The sequence below is a fragment of the Oncorhynchus mykiss genome, chromosome 19 (assembly GCF_013265735.2).
Source record: "Oncorhynchus mykiss isolate Arlee chromosome 19, USDA_OmykA_1.1, whole genome shotgun sequence".
Taxonomy (NCBI): Eukaryota; Metazoa; Chordata; class Actinopteri; order Salmoniformes; family Salmonidae; genus Oncorhynchus; species Oncorhynchus mykiss.
Window position 1 is genome coordinate 61,924,074 of NC_048583.1, and position 22,201 is coordinate 61,946,274.

Consider the following 22,201-nt stretch of genomic DNA (forward strand, 5'->3'; position numbering starts at 1 on the left):
TTATGAAGGCATGTTTTATTTAAAATGTAGGCCTATTTAGGCTATTCAATTATTTTCAAAGTTTGATATTTATCTATATATTTTTTTAACCATAAAAAAATATGTCATGCCCTCGTTTCATATTAAACACATACTTCTAAACAGATAAATTGTTGCCTTCCTTGCCTGTGAAAAGTGTCGGGGGCCTTGAAGAGGAATTTCAACTCCCGTGGACGCGGCGCGCCAGTGACTGCATCCGTGCGACTCCAGAGCTTTTCAATGCGTCACCACCCCTTCCTCTCCGAGGAGCTTTTCAAAATCCTAAAGGAGAGATGCAGCTGACTCAGAAGGTATTTTAGCCGGCTGAACGAGAACAAAACCTTTTGACAACAGAAGTATACAAATATAGTATGTTACCTGGGTTACGCTAGCCCCAAATAAGGAGTTTAATCAATACGTTTCGGAAGGGTTTATTTGAGAGGAAATCAAAACCTTGTTTTTATATGGAAGGACGGAAGGTTCTGAAACTTCCGTAACGGTCTCTCTATAATTCAACCAGAGAAGAGTGGATAGGCAGCCTTCGACTCAGTGGAGTTTCTGTGGGTAAGTTGATAGCAATTGCAAAACAAAAATAAAATAAATAATAGTATGTCAACTTACCTGTATTGCATGTAGGCTATAATTATCACAAAAGGTTGATAAAGAGAAACAGTCTGGTTTAGCTTTTGTAGCCTGTCGACCTCCCCCCGCCTCCACGACAATTCAACTTGTTCTTCATGCAGCGGCCCGATTCACTTTTTCTTTCTTCAAACACTTTTCTTTGCCTTGGCTGGACATTTGACACACTAGGCCGTTGTTTTGTGACGAGGATGCTTTTGAGACCCTTCCATATTAACACATTTGACAGAGCCTTCAGTAAAGTGCCACGTTACAATGCATTCCGTTTTACAAACACGTTGCTACAACGTAACAAGCAGAATAGGCTGCTTACTTGGTCGCAACATGTCGATGAAACGGAATCGGTGCAGGGGTTAATAGACTAGGAGTCCTTTGTCCCTAGCTAGCTGCCCAGGGAAGAGTAAAGTAGTCTTTGGATTTGTCAGATTAGTACAATTAGTGTTTGATAAATAGTATTTAGCTTCATCCTGTAATTTCGTTTTTATTATGACAATCTTATATCGGTGAATGGTCATTGCCAATAAATACGTTTTGTTTTGTAAACATTCCCAGCACAGTTGAACATTCACGTGAAAGTGCTGTAAATGTATTAAACAAAATGTAATTTCTTACTTTAAAAAAAACAAACCTGGGGATCATGACATTATGCATAGTACTGATTGATGGCTTGTTGCACCTGTTGCGATGATTGATGTACCTTTTCACTCAACAGACAGACGTTGTTTAATCAAGACTGCCTTGGTGGACTGCAAATCATTGACATTTAAATAATACTCGTAGACCCCTTTTTTTTAATGAGATATATGGACACATTTCTACTTGGTTGCATCGAAAACAATAGCACATGGTTAAAATACGTTTATGTGCACATTTTATAGACGGTCACAAATGGCACCCTTTTCACTATGTATGTAGTGCACTACTTTTGACCAGAACCAAATGGACCCTTAGTCAAAAGTAGTGCACTATATAGGGAATGTGGTGCCATTTTGGACACTGTTTTTATTGTCTGGCATGATGATTCTGAATCATCACAGGAATCTCTGGTAGTCAGTAGCTCAGTCAGTAGCTCAGTCAGTAGCTCAGTCAGTAGGTCTACAGGGAGTGGGACGACCAAACACATGACGCAGCAGGTGTCCAGATTAACCTCGTCTTCTGATTCCCCTGCGCCAGTCTGCTCTGCCTCGGTCCCGATTCTGTAACGACAGCCGTCAATCTACAGTCACAGTGACCCCGACTGTTGGGGTCAAGCCCCTTGGAGCTACAGGTCTATTTTACTGACAGCTTAGAGCCTTCTAGAAAAATATCAAATCACAACTTGTCGAGTCGGGGCGTCCTAGAGTATGAAGTGCTGATCTAGGATCAGTTTGACCTTTTTTAGATCAGACAGATCCCTGATCAGCACTACTACTCTGGAGTTGCTTTGTGTCCTGGTCTTTGTCTTGGGGTTTTTACCGTGATCTTATGATGGTAGCTGACTAGCTGGGTAAGGGATTCATGTGTGATCAGCTGGCCATGATGCTAAATCAGCAATCATGGTTCACTTGAATGAGATTAGCAGATGCAGAAAGGTAAAGAACACTCGACTGTGGATACGTCCCAAATTGCATCCTACGGACCCCCTGGTCAGAAGTAGTACGCTATATAGGAAATAGGATGCCGTTTTGGACGGGCCGTATGGTTTGGACAGCCCGTTGTCTTGAGTTGAATAGGGACTCTCAGTCTGATTGGAGGAGCTTGGAGGAGGAGGGGACACCTGGCTAATGCTGGCGTCCATGAAGGACCGTGATGTCACTATGACAACGGGCAGCTGGAAGTGGTGGGTGGTACCAAAGCTACTTATCTCTATCTGAGGTATCAGAATGTTTACGTACGTGTGTGTGTGTGGTGTAGGGATGGGGGTTTGAAATAAGTGCACTATTTGAATAGTATCATTAAAAATAATAATAATAATTCCCTGAGAGGCTGTGGAGGTGCTGGCGCTCGATAGCTGCGGAGGTGCCGGTGAGATGGATGCGAGCCGGGGGAGGCAGACAGAGAGAGACGCTACTCAGCTACAGCCAAGACTAGCTAACTTGTAGCAGCCACTATCTTATTTATCATCCCACATAACAGTGCCTGTGTTGACTGGCGTAGACTAGAGAAGCTAGTTGTTTTAGGCTAATTTATTAAATAAATCATTTGTTCGCCCCAGGTTAATAATGGGTATACTATAAGGTTAATAATGGGTATACTATGGTTAGGTTAATAATGGGTATACTATGGTTAGGTTAATAATGGGTATACTATGGTTAGGTTAATAATGGGTATACTATGGTTAGGTTAATAATGGGTACACTATGGTTAGGTTAATAATGGGTATACTATGGTTAGGTTAATAATGGGTATACTATGGTTAGGTTAATAATGGGTATACTATGGTTAGGTTAATAATGGGTATACTATGGTTAGGTTAATAATGGGTATACTATGGTTAGGTTAATAATGGATATACTATGGTTAGGTTAATAATGGGTATACTGTGGTTAGTTTAATAATGGGTATACTATAAGGTTAATAATGGGTATACTATGGTTAGGTTAATAATGGGTACACTATGGTTAGGGTAATAATGGGTATACTATAAGGTTAATAATGGGTATACTATAAGGTTAATAATGGATATACTATGGTTAGGTTAATAATGGGTACACTATGGTTAGGTTAATAATAGGTATACTATGGTTAGGTTAATAATGGGTATACTATGGTTAGGTTAATAATGGGTACACTATGGTTAGGTTAATACTGGGTATACTATGGTTAGGTTAATAATGGGTATACTATAAGGTTAATAATGGGTATACTATGGTTAGGTTAATAATGGGTATACTATGGTTAGGTTAATAATGGGTACACTATGGTTAGGTTAATAATGGGTATACTATAAGGTTAATAATGGGTATACTATGGTTAGGTTAATAATGGGTACACTATGGTTAGGTTAATAATAGGTATACTATGGTTAGGTTAATAATGGGTATACTATGGTTAAGTTAATAATGGGTACACTATGGTTAGGTTAATAATGGGTATAATATGGTTAGGTTAATAATGGGTATACTATGGTGAGGTTAATAATGGGTATACTAAAGGTTAATAATGGGTATACTATAAGGTTAATAATGGGTATACTATGGTTAGGTTAATAATGGGTATACTATGGTTAGGTTAATAATGGGTATACTATGGTTAGGTTAATAATGGGTATACTATAAGATTAATAATGGGTATACTATAAGGTTAATAATGGGTATACTATGGTTAGGTTAATAATGGGTACACTATGGTTAGGTTAATAATGGGTATACTATGGTTAGGTTAATAATGGGTATACTATAAGGTTAATTATGGGTATACTATAAGGTTAATAATGGGTATACTATGGTTAGGTTAATAATGGGTATACTATGGTTAGGTTAATAATGGGTATACTATGGTTAGGTTAATAATGGGTATACTAAAGGTTAATAATTGGTATACTATAAGGTTAATAATGGGTATACTATGGTTAGGTTAATAATGGGTATACTATGGTTAGGTTAATAATGGGTATACTATAAGGTTAATAATGGGTATACTATGGTTAGGTTAATAATGGGTATACTATGGTTAGGTTAATAATGGGTACACTATGGTTAGGTTAATAATGGGTATACTATAAGGTTAATAATGGGTATACTATAAGGTTAATAATGGGTATACTATGGTTAGGTTAATAATGGGTACACTATGGTTAGGTTAATAATAGGTATACTATGGTTAGGTTAATAATGGGTATACTATGGTTAAGTTAATAATGGGTACACTATGGTTAGGTTAATAATGGGTATAATATGGTTAGGTTAATAATGGGTATACTATGGTTAGGTTAATAATGGGTATACTAAAGGTTAATAATGGGTATACTATAAGGTTAATAATGGGTATACTATGGTTAGGTTAATAATGGGTATACTATGGTTAGGTTAATAATGGGTATACTATGGTTAGGTTAATAATGGGTATACTATAAGGTTAATAATGGGTATACTATAAGGTTAATAATGGGTATACTATGGTTAGGTTAATAATGGGTACACTATGGTTAGGTTAATAATGGGTATACTATGGTTAGGTTAATAATGGGTATACTATAAGGTTAATTATGGGTATACTATAAGGTTAATAATGGGTATACTATGGTTAGGTTAATAATGGGTATACTATGGTTAGGTTAATAATGGGTATACTATGGTTAGGTTAATAATGGGTATACTAAAGGTTAATAATTGGTATACTATAAGGTTAATAATGGGTATACTATGGTTAGGTTAATAATGGGTATACTATGGTTAGGTTAATAATGGGTATACTATAAGGTTAATAATGGGTATACTATAAGGTTAATAATGGGTATACTATGGTTAGGTTAATAATGGGTACACTATGGTTAGGTTAATAATGGGTATACTATGGTTAGGTTAATAATGGGTATACTATGGTTAGGTTAATAATGGGTATACTATGGTTAGGTTAATAATGGGTACACTATGGTTAGGTTAATAATAGGTATACTATGGTTAGGTTAATAATGGGTATACTATGGTTAGGTTAATAATGGGTACACTATGGTTAGGTTAATAATGGGTATACTATGGTTAGGTTAATAATGGGTATACTATGGTTAGGTTAATAATGGGTATACTATGGTTAGGTTAATAATGGGTATACTAAAGGTTAATAATGGGTATACTATAAGGTTAATAATGGGTACACTATGGTTAGGTTAATAATGGGTATACTATAAGGTTAATAATGGGTATACTATGGTTAGGTTCACAATGGGTATACTATAAGGTTAATAATGGGTATACTATGGTTAGGTTAATAATGGGTATACTATGGTTAGGTTAATAATGGGTATACTATGGTTAGGTTAATAATGGGTATACTATGGTTAGGTTAATAATGGGTATACTATAAGGTTAATAATGGATATACTATGGTTAGGTTAATAATGGGTACACTATGGTTAGGTTAATAATGGGTATACTATGGTTAGGTTAATAATGGATATACTATGATTAGGTTAATAATGGGTATACTATGGTTAGGTTAATAATGGGTGTACTATGGTTAGGTTAATGGTTATACTATGGTTAGGTTAATAATGGGTATACTATAAGGTTAATAATGGGTATACTATAAGGTTAATAATGGGTATACTATAAGGTTAATAATGGGTACACTATGGTTAGGTTAATAATGGGTATACTATGGTTAGGTTAATAATGGATATACTATGATTAGGTTAATAATGGGTATACTATGGTTAGGTTAATAATGGGTGTACTATGGTTAGGTTAATGGTTATACTATGGTTAGGTTAATAATGGATATACTATGATTAGGTTAATAATGGGTATACTATGGTTAGGTTAATAATGGGTGTACTATGGTTAGGTTAATGGTTATACTATGGTTAGGTTAATAATGGGTATACTATGGTTAGGTTAATAATGGATATACTATGATTAGGTTAATAATGGGTATACTATGGTTAGGTTAATAATGGGTGTACTATGGTTAGGTTAATGGTTATACTATGGTTAGGTTAATAATGGGTATACTATAAGGTTAATAATGGGTATACTATAAGGTTAATAATGGGTATACTATAAGGTTAATAATGGGTACACTATGGTTAGGTTAATAATGGGTATACTATGGTTAGGTTAATAATGGGTATACTATGGTTAGGTTAATAATGGGTATACTATGGTTAGGTTAATAATGGGTGTACTATGGTTAGGTTAATAATGGGTATGCTATGGTTAGGTTAATAATGGGTACACTATGGCTAGGTTAATAATGGGTGTACTATGGTTAGGTTAATAATGGGTGTACTATGGTTAGGTTAATAATGGGTATACTATGTTTAGGTTAGTAATGGGTATACTATAAGGTTAATAATGGGTATACTATAAGGTTAATAATGGGTATACTATGGTTAGGTTAATAATGGGTACACTATGGTTAGGTTAATAATGGGTATACTATGGTTAGGTTAATAATGGGTATACTATGGTTAGGTTAATAATGGGTATACTATGGTTAGTTTAATAATGGGTATACTATGGTTAGGTTAATAATGGGTATACTAAAGGTTAATAATGGGTATACTATGGTTAGGTTAATAATGGGTATACTATGCAGACAATTGGAGGTCAGTAAAGTATAACTGTCCAGGAAATGTAATTAAATCCACTAGCCAGGTTACTTATTTCCAGTTAATGTCATACAATGTATATACCCTTTGGGCCCTGCTTAAAAGTAGTGCACGATATAGGGAATAGGGCTGTAGTATAAAGTAGTGCACGATATAGGGAAAAGGGCTGTAGTATAAAGTAGTGCACGATATAGGGAAAAGGGCTGTAGTATAAAGTAGTGCACGATATAGGGAATAGGGAGCCATTTGGGAAGTATCCCATGGCGACTGACCTCACAGTGCAGAGTGGAGCCGTAGCTGCTGTGGTCAGTTATGTCATAAAGAGTTGGTTTTTTTCTCTGTCTATCCTTCCCCGAACATGGCCCTGCGTGAACCTTACCTGCACTCTCTCAACTCCTCTGTGTGTACCTGGCTACGTAAAGACAGATTAGTTGAGTCTTTAGCCCTCTCCAGTCTACACCAGGATCCCTTTGAGGTACTCTAGAAGTGTTTCTGTCGCGCTTGAAAGACTCATAAAATGTTATGCATAGTATTATTTTAGATAATATAAAATCATTCTATGTAGCAGATGCTTTTATCCAAAGTGACTTATCCCCCAACGAGCCAGGGACAGTCTGACCATGTCTCTCTCGAATCCCCCAACGAACCAGGGACAGTCTGACCATGTCTCTCTCGAATCCCCCAACGAGCCAGGGACAGTCTGACCATGTCTCTCTCGAATCCCCCAACGAACCAGGGACAGTCTGACCATGTCTCTCTCGAATCCCCCAACGAGCCAGGGAAAGTCTGACCATGTCTCTCTCGAATCCCCCAACGAGCCAGGGACAGTCTGACCATGTCTCTCTCGAATCCCCCAACGAGCCAGGGACAGTCTGACCATGTCTCTCTCGAATCCCCCAACGAACCAGGGACAGTCTGACCATGTCTATCTCGAATCCCCCAACAAGCCAGGGAAAGTCTGACCATGTCTCTCTCGAATCCCCCAACGAGCCAGGGACAGTCTGACCATGTCTCTCTCGAATCCTCAACCAGCCAGGGACAGTCTGACCATGTCTCTCTCGAATCCCCAACAAACCAGGGACAGTCTGACCATGTCTCTCTCGAATCCCCCAACGAGCCAGGGACAGTCTGACCATGTCTCTCTCGAATCCTCAACCAGCCAGGGACAGTCTGACCATGTCTCTCTCGAATCCCCCAATGAACCAGGGACAGTCTGACCATATCTCTCTCGAATCCCCCAACGAGCTAGGGACAGTCTGACCATGTCTCTCTCGAATCCCCCAACGAGCCAGGGACAGTCTGACCATGTCTCTCTCGAATCCCCCAATGAACCAGGGACAGTCTGACCATGTCTCTCTCGAATCCCCCAACGAGCCAGGGACAGTCTGACAATGTCTCTCTCGAATCCCCAACGAGCCAGCGACAGTCTAACCATGTCTCTCTCGAATCCCCCAACGAGCCAGGGACAGTCTGACCATGTCTCTCTCGAATCCCCCAACGAGCCAGGGACAGTCTAACCATGTCTCTCTCGAATCCCCCAACGAGCCAGGGACAGTCTAACCATGTCTCTCTCAAATCCCCAACGAGCCAGGGACAGTCTAACCATGTCTCTCTCGAATCCCGCAACGAGCCAGGGACAGTCTAACCATGTCTCTCTCGAATCCCCAACGAGCCAGGGACAGTCTAACCATGTCTCTCTCGAATCCCCAACGAACCAGGGACAGTCTGACCATGTCTCTCTCAAATCCCCAACGAGCCAGGGACAGTCTAACCATGTCTCTCTCGAATCCCCAACGAGCCAGGGACAGTCTAACCATGTCTCTCTCGAATCCCCAACGAGCCAGGGACAGTCTAACCATGTCTCTCTCGAATCCCCCAACGAGCCAGGGACAGTCTAACCATGTCTCTCTCGAATCCCCCAACGAGCCAGGGACAGTCTAACCATGTCTCTCTCGAATCCCCAACGAGTCTCTGTTGTTGATCTTGTCACTAGCCATTAGCATAAGTAGCAAAAGTTATCGAAATTGTTAAAACAATTCTAATACAGTTGAAGTCAGAAGTTTACACACACTTAGGTTGGAATCATTAAAACTTGTTTTTCAACCACTCCACAAATTTCTAGTTAACAAACTATAGTTTTGGCAAGTCGGTTAGGACATCTACATTGTGCATGAGACAAGTAATCTTTCCAACAATTGTTTACAGAGAATATTTCACTTAGATTTTCCTGTATCACAATTCCAGTGGGTCAGAAGTTTACATACACTAAATTGACTGTGCCTTTAAACAGCTTGAAAAATTCCAGAAAATTATGTCATGACTTTAGAAGCTTCTGTTAGGGTAATTGACATCATTTGAGTCAATTGGAGGTGTACCTGTGGATGTATTTCAAGGCCTACCTTCAAACTCAGTGCCTCTTTGCTTGACATCATGGGAAAATCAAAAGAAATCAGCCAAGACCTCAAAAAATAAATTGTAGACCTCCACAAGTCTGGTTCATCCTTGGGAGCAATTTCCAAACGCCTGAAGGTACCACGTTCATCTGTACAAACAATAGTACGCAAGTATAAACACAAGAGACCACGCAGCAATCATACCGATCAGGAAGGAGACGCATTCTGTCTCCTGGAGATGAATGTACTTTGGTGCGAAAAGTGCAAATCATTCCCAGAACAACAGCAAAAGAACTAGTGAAGATGCTGGAGGAAACAGGTACAAAAGTGTCTATATCCACAGTAAAACGAGTCCTATATTGACATAACCTGAAAGGCCACTCAGCAAGGAAGAAGCCACTGCTCCAAAACTACCATAAAATGCCAGACTACGGTTTGCAGCTGCACATGGGGACAAAGATCGTACTTTTTGGAGAAATGTCCTCTGGTCTGATGAAACAAAAATAGAACTGTTTGGCCATAATGACCATTGTCATGTTTGGAGGAAAAAGGGAGAGGCTTGCAAGCCAAAGAACACCATCCCAACCGTGAAGCACGGGGGTGGCAGCATCATGTTTGTGGGGGTGCTTTGCTGCAGGAGGGACTGGTGCACTTCACAAAATCGATGTCATCATGAGGTAGGAAAAGTATGTGAATATATTGAAGCAACATCTCAAGACATCAGTCAGGAAGTTAAAAGCTTGGTCGCAAATGGTTCTTCCAAATGGACAATGACCCCAAGCATATTTCCAAAGTTGTGGCAAAATGTCTTAATGACAACCAAGTCAAGGTATTGGACTGGCCATCACAAAGCCCTGACCTCAATCCTATAGAAAATGTGTGTGTGAGCAAGGAGGCCTACAAACCTGACTCAGTTACACCAGATCTGTCAGGAGGAATGGGCCAAATACCAAATACTAATAGAGTGAATGTAAACTGCTGACCCACTGGGAATGTGATGAAAGAAATAAAAGCTGAAATAAATAATTCTCTCTACTATTATTCTGACATTCACATTCTTTTTTTTTTGTGTGATTTTTTTGTGTAATTTCGACCCCTTTTTCTCCCCAATTTCATGGTCTCCAATTGTTTTTAGTAGCTACTATCTTGTCTCATCGCTACAACTCCCGTATGGGCTCGGGAGAGACGAAGGTTGAAAGTCATGCGTCCTCCGATACACAACCAACCAAGCTGCACTGCTTCTTAACACAGCGCGCATCCAACCCGGAAGCCAGCCGCACCAATGTGTCGGAGGCTACACCGTGCACCTGGTAACCTTGGTTGGTGCGCACTGCACCCGGCCCGCCACAGGAGTCGCTGGTGCGCGATGAGACAAGGATATCCCTACCGGCCAAGCCCTCCCTAACCCGGATGACGCTAGGCCAATTGTGCGTCGCCCCACGGACCTCCCGGTCGCGGCCGGTTACGACAGAGCCTGGGCGCAAACCCAGTGTCTCTGGTGGCACAGCTGGCGCTGCAGTACAGCACCCTTAACCACTGTGCCACCCGGGAGGCCGCATTTCACATTCTTAAAATAAAGTGGTGGTCCTAACTGACCTAAAACAGGGAATCTTTACTAGGATTAAATGTCAGGAATGATGAAAAACTGAGTTTAAATGTAGTTGGCTAAACTGTATGTAAGCTTCCGACTTCAACTGTATATGCAACAATGGATGGATTTGTCCATCAGATGTTGACTGAAATAAATCTTTCATTTTTATTTATTTTTTAAATATAGTTTTAATGTTGTTTAAAATCTTACAATGTCTGCTCTGTCTACCCTACCTGCTCTGTCTACCCTACCTGCACTCACCTGCTCTGTCTACCCTACCTGCACTCACCTGCTCTGTCTACCCTACCTGCACTCACCTGCTCTGTCTACCCTACCTGCACTCACCTGCTCTGTCTACCCTACCTGAACTCACCTGCTCTGTCTACCTTACCTGAACTCACCTGCTCTGTCTACCCTACCTGAACTCACCTGCTCTGTCTACCCTACCTGAACTCACCTGCTCTGTCTACCCTACCTGAACTCACCTGCTCTGTCTACCCTACCTGAACTCACCTGCTCTGTCTACCCTACCTGAACTCACCTGCTCTGTCTATCCTACCTGCACTCACCTGCTCTGTCTACCCTACCTGCACTCACCTGCTCTGTCTACCCTACCTGAACTCACCTGCTCTGTCTACCTTACCTGAACTCACCTGCTCTGTCTACCCTACCTGAACTCACCTGCTCTGTCTACCCTACCTGAACTCACCTGCTCTGTCTACCCTACCTGCACTCACCTGCACTGTCTACCCTACCTGAACTCACCTGCTCTGTCTACCCTACCTGAACTCACCTGCTCTGTCTACCCTACCTGAACTCACCTGCTCTGTCTACCCTACCTGAACTCACCTGCTCTGTCTACCCTACCTGCACTCACCTGCTCTGTCTACCCTACCTGCACTCAACTGCTCTGTCTACCCTACCTGCTCTGTCTACCCTACCTGCACTCACCTGCTCTGTCTACCCTACCTGCTCTGTCTACCCTACCTGCTCTGTCTACCCTACCTGAACTCACCTGCTCTGTCTACCCTACCTGCACTCACCTGCGTTCTTATCCGTTCTTATAGAAAGCCAACGTATACCGTTCAGCCATTACCGGGGTGTGTTTGACTGGCCATTTCCCGTTAACGGGAGAGAAAAAAATACCGGGGTATGAAAGAGTCGCAGGAGTAAAATGAAATCAATCAGATCAGCGAGATTTAAGTGACACGTGGATTTTGCACACCTCAAACACAGGAAATGGGGATCTGAAAAAGACAGATCCTCAAGTGGTCGGGGCAAGCCTGTTGCTACCAGAAGTCTTTGTTGTAATCAGAGAGGAAGAGGAAGAGACCCAACTCAGCAGAAAATATGTCTACCTCCAACCGGTGGAGATTTTTCCGTTATTTCACACACCAAGCAATGAGTTTTTATACGGAGGTCAATGAAAGGGGGTGTCGAATTTGGTCAACAACCACAAAAAATGTATGGCTTATTTGATCAAGTAGACATTTTGTAACGCTTAAGTTGTTACGAGTGCTCTGATATTTTATTTTTTACCTTTATTTAACTTGGCAAGTCAGTTAAGAACAAATTCTTGTTTTCAATGACGGCCTAGGAACAGTGGGTTAACTGCCTGTTCAGGGGCAGAACGACAGATTTTTACCTTGTCAGCTCGGGATTTGAACTTGCAACCTTCTGGCTGCTAGTCCAACGCTCTAACCACTAGGCTACCCTGCCGCCCATATAAGTAGGACACGTGACATTCCGGCAAAATAGAGAAATAAACACTGTCTCTAAGATGGCTATCCACATTCATGACACGAGGCTTGTAGCATAGCATCTCTCTCTAGTGAATACAGGCTGGTTGACATCAACAACCCTCATCGAATATTCAAAACAGGATTACAATAATGAGATGTATTCACCAATTTAAATAAAGGATAGGCGGGAGACTAGACTGCCCGCGGTGCCGCTTTGTGGACAAAGACTCCCATTGTTAGGGCCGAGAGACATGTATCTTGTCAGTATATGCATCATCTTGGTTGTATAACTTAACAATTAACAAGCTCTACTTGGTGCTCTACCATTCTCTCCCTCCCCCTTCCCCCTCTCCTCTGCCGTAGACGGCTTGGTTGTTCAGTAACAAAACCGAAGCGCTCCCAACTATAAGGGAAAAACAGACAGGGTTGGCTTAGATAGTTGACAACATGTTACCTATATTTCGTCAAACAATGTTTAGTTAGTACATGTTTAACAATAAATGTGCACAATGATCACTCAAATACATCGTTGCAGTTGTTGGTTTGCTAGTTAGCGATTTTTTTGTTGTTGTTGCAATATTAGCATAGACATGACATCAGTCAAAACAAGACATGGTGTCAAGAACAAGATAAAACTAGCTGAAACGAGCCGCCTAAGATTCCCCACGCGGCAGCTTCTCTCACAACAAGGCCATCCAGATTCACAACAAGGCCATCCAGATTCACAACAAGGCCATCCAGATTCACAACAAGGCCATCCAGATTCACAACAAGGCCATCCAGATTCACAACAAGGCCATCCAGATTCACAACAAGGCCATCCAGATTCACAACAAAGCCATCCAGATTCACAACAAGGCCATCCAGATTCACAACAAGGCCATCCAGATTCACAACAAGGCCATCCAGATTCACAACAAGGCCATCCAGATTCACAACAAGGCCTAACTTAGTAACTTGGAGCTCATTTAATGGTGGTAATGATTGGATGGTCTACGTTGTATCTGGCCATCCAGAATCACAACAACACACAGATTTCTGCTCCATTGAAACGGTCGCATCGTTTTCACGATGTTGTCAGCTAACCCGTTTATATGCACTGACTAAATCACTGGTTGATTAGTTAGTATGGTTTGGGTATTCCTCTTGAAGCTCGTATTTTTTGTATATTTACTCAATGTTCTTGGTTCCAGCTCTGAGCACAATAGCAATGATTTGATCTGTTGTGAGGTTTATCTTCCATATCAACTTTTAGTTCTATGCAGATACACATCAAATGTACTCTGTAAACTAAGTTTGTTCCTCTGCATCAAACTGCATCCCATCATGTGTCAAAGGTAATGCTTCATTCTTATGGCATCTCACTGTGTCACGAAGCATCCCAGTGTTACGGCCCAGCTGGAAGTCACTGTGTCACGGCCCAGCCAGCTAGAAGTCACTGTGTCACGGCCCAGCTGGAAGTCACTGTGTCACGGCCCAGCCTGCTGGAAGTCACTGTGTCACAGCCCAGCCAGCTAGAAGTCACTGTGTCACGGCCCAGCCAGCTAGAAGTCACTGTGTCACAGCCCTGCTGGAAGTCACTGTGTCACAGCCCAGCCAGCTAGAAGTCACTGTGTCACGGACCAGCCAGCTGGAAGTCACTGTGTCACGGCCCAGCCAGCTAGAAGTCACTGTGTCACGGCCCTGCTGGAAGTCACTGTGTCACGGCCCTGCTGGAAGTCACTGTGTCGCGGCCCAGCTGGAAGTCACTGTGTCACGGCCCTGCTGGCAGTCACTGTGTCACGGCCCAGCTGGAAGTCACTGTGTCACGGCCCTGCTGGAAGTCACTGTGTCACAGCCCAACCAGCTGGAAGTCACTGTGTCACGGCCCAGCCAGCTGGAAGTCACTGTACCACGGCCCAACCAGCTGGAAGTCACTGTGTCACAGCCCAACCAGCTGGAAGTCACTGTGTCACAGCCCAGCCTGCTGGAAGTCACTGTACCACAGCCCAACCATCTGGAAGTCACTGTGTCACGGCCCTGCTGGAAGTCACTGTGTCACAGCCCAGCTAGCTGGAAGTCACTGTGTCACGGCCCAGCCAGCTGGAAGTCACTGTGTCACGGCCCAGCCTGCTGGAAGTCACTGTGTCACGGCCCAACCAGCTGGAAGTCACTGTGTCACGGCCCTGCTGGAAGTCACTGTGTCACAGCCCAGCTAGCTGAAAGTCACTGTACCACAGCCCAGCCAGCTGGAAGTCACTGTGTCACGGCCCAACCTGCTGGAAGTCACTGTGTCACGGCCCAGCTAGCTGGAAGTCACTGTGTCACGGCTCTGCTGAAAGTCACTGTGTCACGGCCCAGCCAGCTGGAAGTCACTGTGCCACAGCCAAACCTGCTGGAAGTCACTGTGTCACGGCCCAGCCAGCTGGAAGTCACTGTGTCACAGCCCAACCTGCTGGAAGTCACTGTGTCACGGCCCAGCCAGCTAGAAGTCACTGTGTCACAGCCCTGCTGGAAGTCACTGTGTCACAGCCCAGCCAGCTAGAAGTCACTGTGTCACGGACCAGCCAGCTGGAAGTCACTGTGTCACGGCCCAGCCAGCTAGAAGTCACTGTGTCACGGCCCTGCTGGAAGTCACTGTGTCACGGCCCTGCTGGAAGTCACTGTGTCGCGGCCCAGCTGGAAGTCACTGTGTCACGGCCCTGCTGGCAGTCACTGTGTCACGGCCCAGCTGGAAGTCACTGTGTCACGGCCCTGCTGGAAGTCACTGTGTCACAGCCCAACCAGCTGGAAGTCACTGTGTCACGGCCCAGCCAGCTGGAAGTCACTGTACCACGGCCCAACCAGCTGGAAGTCACTGTGTCACAGCCCAACCAGCTGGAAGTCACTGTGTCACAGCCCAGCCTGCTGGAAGTCACTGTACCACAGCCCAACCATCTGGAAGTCACTGTGTCACGGTCCAGCCAGCTAGAAGTCACTGTGTCACAGCCCAACCTGCTGGAAGTCACTGTGTCACGGCCCAACCTGCTGGAAGTCACTGTACCACAGCCCAACCTGCTGGAAGTCACTGTGTCACGGCCCAGCCAGCTAGAAGTCACTGTGTCACGGCCCAGCCTGCTGGAAGTCACTGTGTCACGGCCCAAACCAGCTAGAAGTCACTGTGTCACGGCCCAGCCAGCTGGAAGTCACTGTACCACAGCCCAGCCTGCTGGAAGTCACTGTGTCACGGCCCAGCCTGCTGGAAGTCACTGTGTCACGGCCCAGCCTGCTGGAAGTCACTGTGTCACGGCCCAAGCCAGCTAGAAGTCACTGTACCACGGCCCACCCTGCTGGAAGTCACTGTAACACAGCCCAGCCTGCTGGAAGTCACTGTGTCATGGCCCAACCAGCTAGAAGTCACTGTGTCACGGCCCAACCAGCTAGAAGTCACTGTGTCATGGCCCAACCAGCTAGAAGTCACTGTGTTACGGCCCAGCCAGCTAGAAGTCACTGTGTCACGGCCCAACCAGGCCCCTGCTATGGCTGTATAAGTCTATGGTCTGTATCCACCTGGTCTGTATCCATATATCGGTTGTATCCCAAAAGGCACCCTATTCCCAATACATTGTGCACTACTTTTGACCAGAGCCCTGAAAGATAGTGAGCTAAATAGGGATTAGGGTGTCATTTGGGGTGGCACGCCTGGTTGTCTCATCATCCGGTAAGGCTGATTGGATTAGGAAAAGCCTTGCCACTCGACCACGTAATGACTCTGGTGTGTAGCGCCAGTTGATCAACCTCCCAGTGTTGGGTGGAGGCTGATGGGGCTGTTCAGACGATGGATGTTTCCACCCTCATCGTAAGTGTCTCGCTGTAAACTGGTATTGGAATGTGAACTCGTTATTCTCTTGCATAAGGTTTTTTAGGGTGTATATATATATATATATATATACAGTACCAGTCAAACGTACTGTTCTATGAAATAACTACACTAATCCTGTCTCTGCTTGTGTATCCCTAAGGCAGGGTGCTGTCTGTCCTAACCCTGTCTCTGCCTGTGTGTCCCTTAGGCGGGGTGCTATCTGTCCTATTTCTTTGATCATGACAAGATTCAACAACTGAGATGTAAACTGAACAAGTTCCACAGACATGTGACTAACAGAAATTGAATAATTTGTCCCTGAACAAAGGGGGGGGGGGGGGTCAAAATCAAAAGTAACAGTCAGTATCTGGTGCGGCCACCAGCTGCATTAAGTACTGCAGTGCATCTCCTCCTCATGGACTGCACCAGATTTGCCAGTTCTTGCTGTGAGATGTTACCTCACTCTTCCACCAAGGCACCTGCAAGTTCCCGGACATTTCTGGAGGGGGAATGGCCCTAGCCCTCACCCTCCGATCCAACAGGTCCCAGACGTGCTCAATGGGATTGAGATCCGGGCTCTTCGCTGGCCATGGCAGAACACTGACATTCCTGGCTTGCAGGAAATCACGCACAGAACGAGCAGTATGGCTGGTGGCATTGCCTGACATGGAGGGCCATGTCAGGATGAGCCTGCAGGAAGGGTACCACATGAGGGAGGAGGATGTCTTCCCTGTAACACACAGTGCTGAGATTGCCTGCAATGACAACAAGCTCAGTCTGATGATGCTGTGACACACCGCCCCAGACCATGACGGACCCTCCACCTCCAAATCGATCTCGCTCCATAGTACAGGCCTAATGTGTAACGCTCATTCCTTTGACCATCACCCCCGTTGAGACAAAACCGTGACTCGTCAGTGAAGACTACTTTTTGCCAGTCCTGTCTGGTCCAGCGACGGTGGGTTTATGCCCACAGGCGACGTTGTTGCCGGTGATGTCTTGTGAGGACCTGCCTTACAACAGGCCTACAAGCCCTCAGTCCAGCCTCTCTCAGCCTATTGCAGACAGTCTGAGCACTGATGGAGGGATTGTGCGTTCCTGGTGTAACTCGGGCAGTTGTTGTTGCCATCCTGTACCTGTCCTGCAGGTGTGATGTTCGGATGTACCGATCCTGTGCAGGTGTTGTTACACGTGGTCTGCCACTGCGAGGACGATCAGCTGTCCGTCCTGTCTCCCTGTAGCGCTGTCTTAGGCTTCTCACAGTATAGACATTGCAATTTATTGCCCTGGCCACATCTGCAGTCCTCATGCCTCCTTACAGCATGCCTAAGACACGTTCACGCAGATGAGCAGGGACTCTGGGAATCTTTCTTTTGGTGTTTTTCACAGTCAGTAGAAAGGCCTCTTTAGTGTCCTAAGTTTTCATAACTGTGACCTTAATTGCCTACCATCTGTAAGCTGTTAGTGTCTTAACAACCGTTCCACAGGTGCATGTTCATTAATTGTTTATGGTTCATTGAACAAGCATGGGAAACAGTGTTTAAACCCTTTACAATAAAGATCTGTGAACTTATTTGGATTTTTACAAATTATCTTTGAAAGACAGGGTCCTGAAAAAGGGACGTTTCTTTTTTTGCTGAGTATATATATATATATATGAGGGAGGGAGAGGGGTAGGAGAGCGAGAGATCTTTATCTCACTCTCTGTGTGTGTTCAGGGCAGGGTGCTGTCCTATGACTGTGCTAACTCTGTCTGTCCAGGGCAGGGTGCTGTCCTAAAACTGTGCTAACTCTGTCTGTCCAGGGCAGGGTGCTGTCCTATAACTGTGCTAACTGTCTCCAGGGCAGGGTGCTGTCCTATAACTGTGATAACTCTGTCTGTCCAGGGCAGGGTGCTGTTCTATAACTGTGCTAACTCTGTCTGTCCAGGGCAGGGTGCTGTCCTATAACTGTGCTAACTGTCTCCAGGGCAGGGTGCTGTCTGTTCTAACCCTGTCTCTATCTTTACCTGTCTGTCCAGGGCAGGGTGCTGTCCTATGGGATGGATGACGGCCAGCAGGATCAGTACGAGGAGCGTCTGAAGGAGGTCTTTGAGAGTTTCGACGCCAGCGGCGCCGGGTCGCTGTGCCCCGAGGAGCTATCTGACTTGTGCCAGGCCCTGCACCTGGAGGATTCCACCCCCACACTGCTCCATGCCCTGCTGCAGAACCAGGACCCACTCACTGGCAGGGTAAGCCCCTACACCTGGGCCTGTTCATTAAGGTTGGAGGAGAACGGACTGAAACAGGGAGGGACTACCAGAACTTGTCTAATAAGAAACACCTGGTTTTTTTTTGTTATTATAAAAAAAAAAAAAACATTTTTGCTACGTTTTGCAATGGTTTTGCAACGGTGTGCACTAATGAATACGACAGGATAGGACGACAGGACGATAGGATATGGTCAGCTTTAAGTTAGTGTTAATGTTAATGTTAACTAATGTTAACTCACTGGTGTTGTTAGTTCACTGGCAGTGTAAATCCCCCTCCCCCGGCCACAGCACAGGATATAGGATACTCTGTTTTCATCTTTTAGCGTAATGCTGTGGTTGAATGAAGTAGGGTTGGAGAGTGAGGTAGTGATAGTGTTTACGATTGAGTGGTTGAATGAACCAGGGTTGGAGAGTGAGGTAGTGATAGTGTTTACGATTGGGTGGTTGAATGAACCAGGGTTGGAGAGTGAGGTAGTGATAGTGTTTACGATTGAGTGGTTGAATGAACCAGGGTTGGAGAGTGAGGTAGTGATAGTGTTTACGATTGGGTGGTTGAATGAACCAGGGTTGGAGAGTGAGGTAGTGATAGTGTTTACGATTGGGTGGTTGAATGAAGTAGGGTTGGAGAGTGAGGTAGTGATAGTGTTTACGATTGGGTGGTTGAATGAACCAGGGTTGGAGAGTGAGGTAGTGATAGTGTTTACGATTGGGTGGTTGAATGAACCAGGGTTGGAGAGTGAGGTAGTGATAGTGTTTACGATTGGGTGGTTGAATGAACCAGGGTTGGAGAGTGAGGTAGTGATAGTGTTTACGGCGTCCAATCAAAAACACACATTTTTTTGACCAATGGGTAAAAAAATAAAAATAATCCTCTTTTAAGAAAACCAATGGTCCAAACCTCATGTCTTCATCATAATCCGTTCAACAGTTTCTACCCTTGTAGGAAGGCCAGAATTAGGGTGACTAAATCAATGGAGGCCATAGGAAAGGAAGTGGACAAAAATCAGGAAAATTGCATCAGCTAGGCTGGATTCTGTGGGAGAATACAGGCTACCTGACAGGCTCACTCGCCCGTTGGCTGGATCCTGTGGGAGAATACAGGCTACCTGACAGGCTCACTCGCCCGTTGGCTGGATCCTGTGGGAGAATACAGGCTACCTGACAGGCTCACTCGCCCGTTGGCTGGATCCTGTGGGAGAATACAGGCTACCTGACAGGCTCACTCGCCTGTTGGCTGGATTCTGTGGAAGAATACAGGCTACCTGACAGGCTCACTCGCCCGTTGGCTGGATTCTGTGGAAGAATACAGGCTACCTGACAGGCTCACTCGCCCGTTGGCTGGATTCTGTGGAAGAATACAGGCTACCTGACAGGCTCACTCGCTCGTTGAACTACCCATCTTTCTTCTCAAATTCTCAGGACATAAAACAATGAAGATAGAAGTGAGATGGACATCAATTACCAGCCAAAAGTTTGGACAAACCTACTCATTTCCTACTCATTTTATAAACTATGTTCTACATTGTAGAGTAATAGTGAAGACATCAAAACTATAAAATAACACATATATGGAATCATGTAGTAGCCAAAAAAAGTGTTAAACAAATCAAGATATATTTTATATTTTAAATTCTTCAAAGGAGCCACCCTTTGCCTTGATGACAGCTTTTGCACACTCTTGGCATTCTCTCAACCAGCTTCATGAGGTAGTCACCTGAAACTGGCTCTCGTGGCCTTCATGCTGCAAATAAATCACTACTAAAGGACACCAATAAGAAGAAAATTCTTGCTTGGGCCAAGAAACACGAGGAATGGACATTATACCGGGGGACATTAGACCGGGGGACATTAGACCGGGGGACATTAGACCGGGGAACATTAGACCGGGGAACATTAGACCGGGGGACATTAGACCGGGGGACATTAGACCGGGGGACATGAGACCGGGGGACATTAGACCGGGGGACATTAGACCGGGGGACATTAGACCGGGGGACATGAGACCGGGGGACATGAGACCGGGGGACATGAGACCGGGGGACATTAGACCGGGGGACATTAGACCGGGGGACATGAGACCGGGGGACATTAGACCGGGGGACATTAGACCGGGGGACATGAGACCGGGGGACATTAGACCGGGGGACATTAGACCGGGGAACATGAGACTGGTGGAAATCTGTCCTTTGGTCTGATGAGTCCGAATTTGAGATTTCTGGTTCCAACCGCCGTGTCTTTGTGAGACACCGAGTAGGTGAACGGATGATCTCCGCATTTGTGGTTCCCACCGTGAAGCATGGAGGAAGAGGTGTGATGGTGTGGAGGTGCTTTGCTGGTGACGCTGTCAGTGATTTATTTTGAATTCGAGGCACACTTAACCAGCATGGCTACCACAGCATTCTGCAGCGATACGCCATCCCATTTGGTTTGCGCTTGATTTGACAATGACCCAACACACCTCCAGGCTGTTAAAGGGCTATTTGACCAAGAAGGAGAGTGATGGAGTGCTGCATCAGATGACCTGGCCTCCACAATCACCCGACCTCAACCCAATTGAGATGGTTTGGGATGAGTTGGACCGCAGAGTGAAGGAAAAGCAGCCAACAAGTGCTCAGCATATGTGGGAACTCCTTCAAGACGGTTGGAAAAGCATTCCAAGAGTGTGCAAAGTTGTCATCGAGGCGAAGGGGTGGCTACTTTGAAGAATCTCAAATATAAAATATATTTTGATTTGTTTAACACTTTTTGGGGTTATATGTGTTATTTCATAGTGTTGATGTCTTCACTATGGTTTCTACAATGTATAAAATAGTAAAAAATAAAGAACAACCCTGGAATGAGTAGGCGTGTCCAAACTTTTGACTGGTACAGTAGTATTTTCTTATTTGTGTATATGCTTTTAATATTCATTTGAAAGTCCTGTTCTTTTTCAAAGATTTCTCACCAACACAAAGCAAATCTCTGTGAAATGTCAACGGAGCTCTGAGCTTATAACCCAGCTTGTTCATTTCAAAAGCATTTTACATTTAATTCAGCTTGTGTCATATGCTAATTTATCTTTTTGCTAATAAATGTTGGGTGAGAAAAGCATCAGTAGAAACCCATTTAACTTGTATTTTCTATTTGGTAAATGGTCATTTAACCGCAAAAGGTATGTTTATGGGCACTACGTACAGCCTTTTATCGGTAACAAGGCAATCTGATGGGAAAATGGGCACCTTGTTTTTATGCAAATTGTTTTGAATATTCGCATTTAAAATATGTTTGACAATTGGATGGAAACACATCTCTGATGGGAAAATGGGCACATTGTTTTTATGCAAATTTTTGGAATATTCGCATTTAAAATATGTTGCCAATTGGATGGAAACCGAGCTGATGTTCATGATATGTTAAAGAATGAACGATTCAGAACATGAATAATCATATTTACTTTCATTAGAATCTGTAGAATCACAAGCCTACTGTACTGCAGACTACCATATAAGGTGAAGTTG

At 44.2% G+C, this 22,201-nt stretch overlaps 1 protein-coding gene across 5 annotated transcripts in view; it reads left to right on the forward strand.

Moving 5' to 3' along the window:
• The first annotated feature begins 252 nt into the window (after positions 1-252).
• The window catches only part of nin (ninein (GSK3B interacting protein)), an 84,976-nt gene continuing 63,027 nt past the window's right edge, over positions 253-22,201 (forward strand). For 2 of the 5 annotated variants that reach the window (XM_036955304.1, XM_036955305.1), the window contains exons 1-2: positions 253-582; positions 18,474-18,683. In XM_036955304.1, coding sequence (XP_036811199.1) covers positions 18,495-18,683 — 189 coding nt within the window. In that variant the 5' untranslated portion in view covers positions 253-582; positions 18,474-18,494. The remainder of the gene's footprint in view (positions 583-18,473; positions 18,684-22,201) is intronic. The other 3 variants (XM_036955302.1, XM_036955303.1, XM_036955306.1) reach the window with 2 other exon arrangements.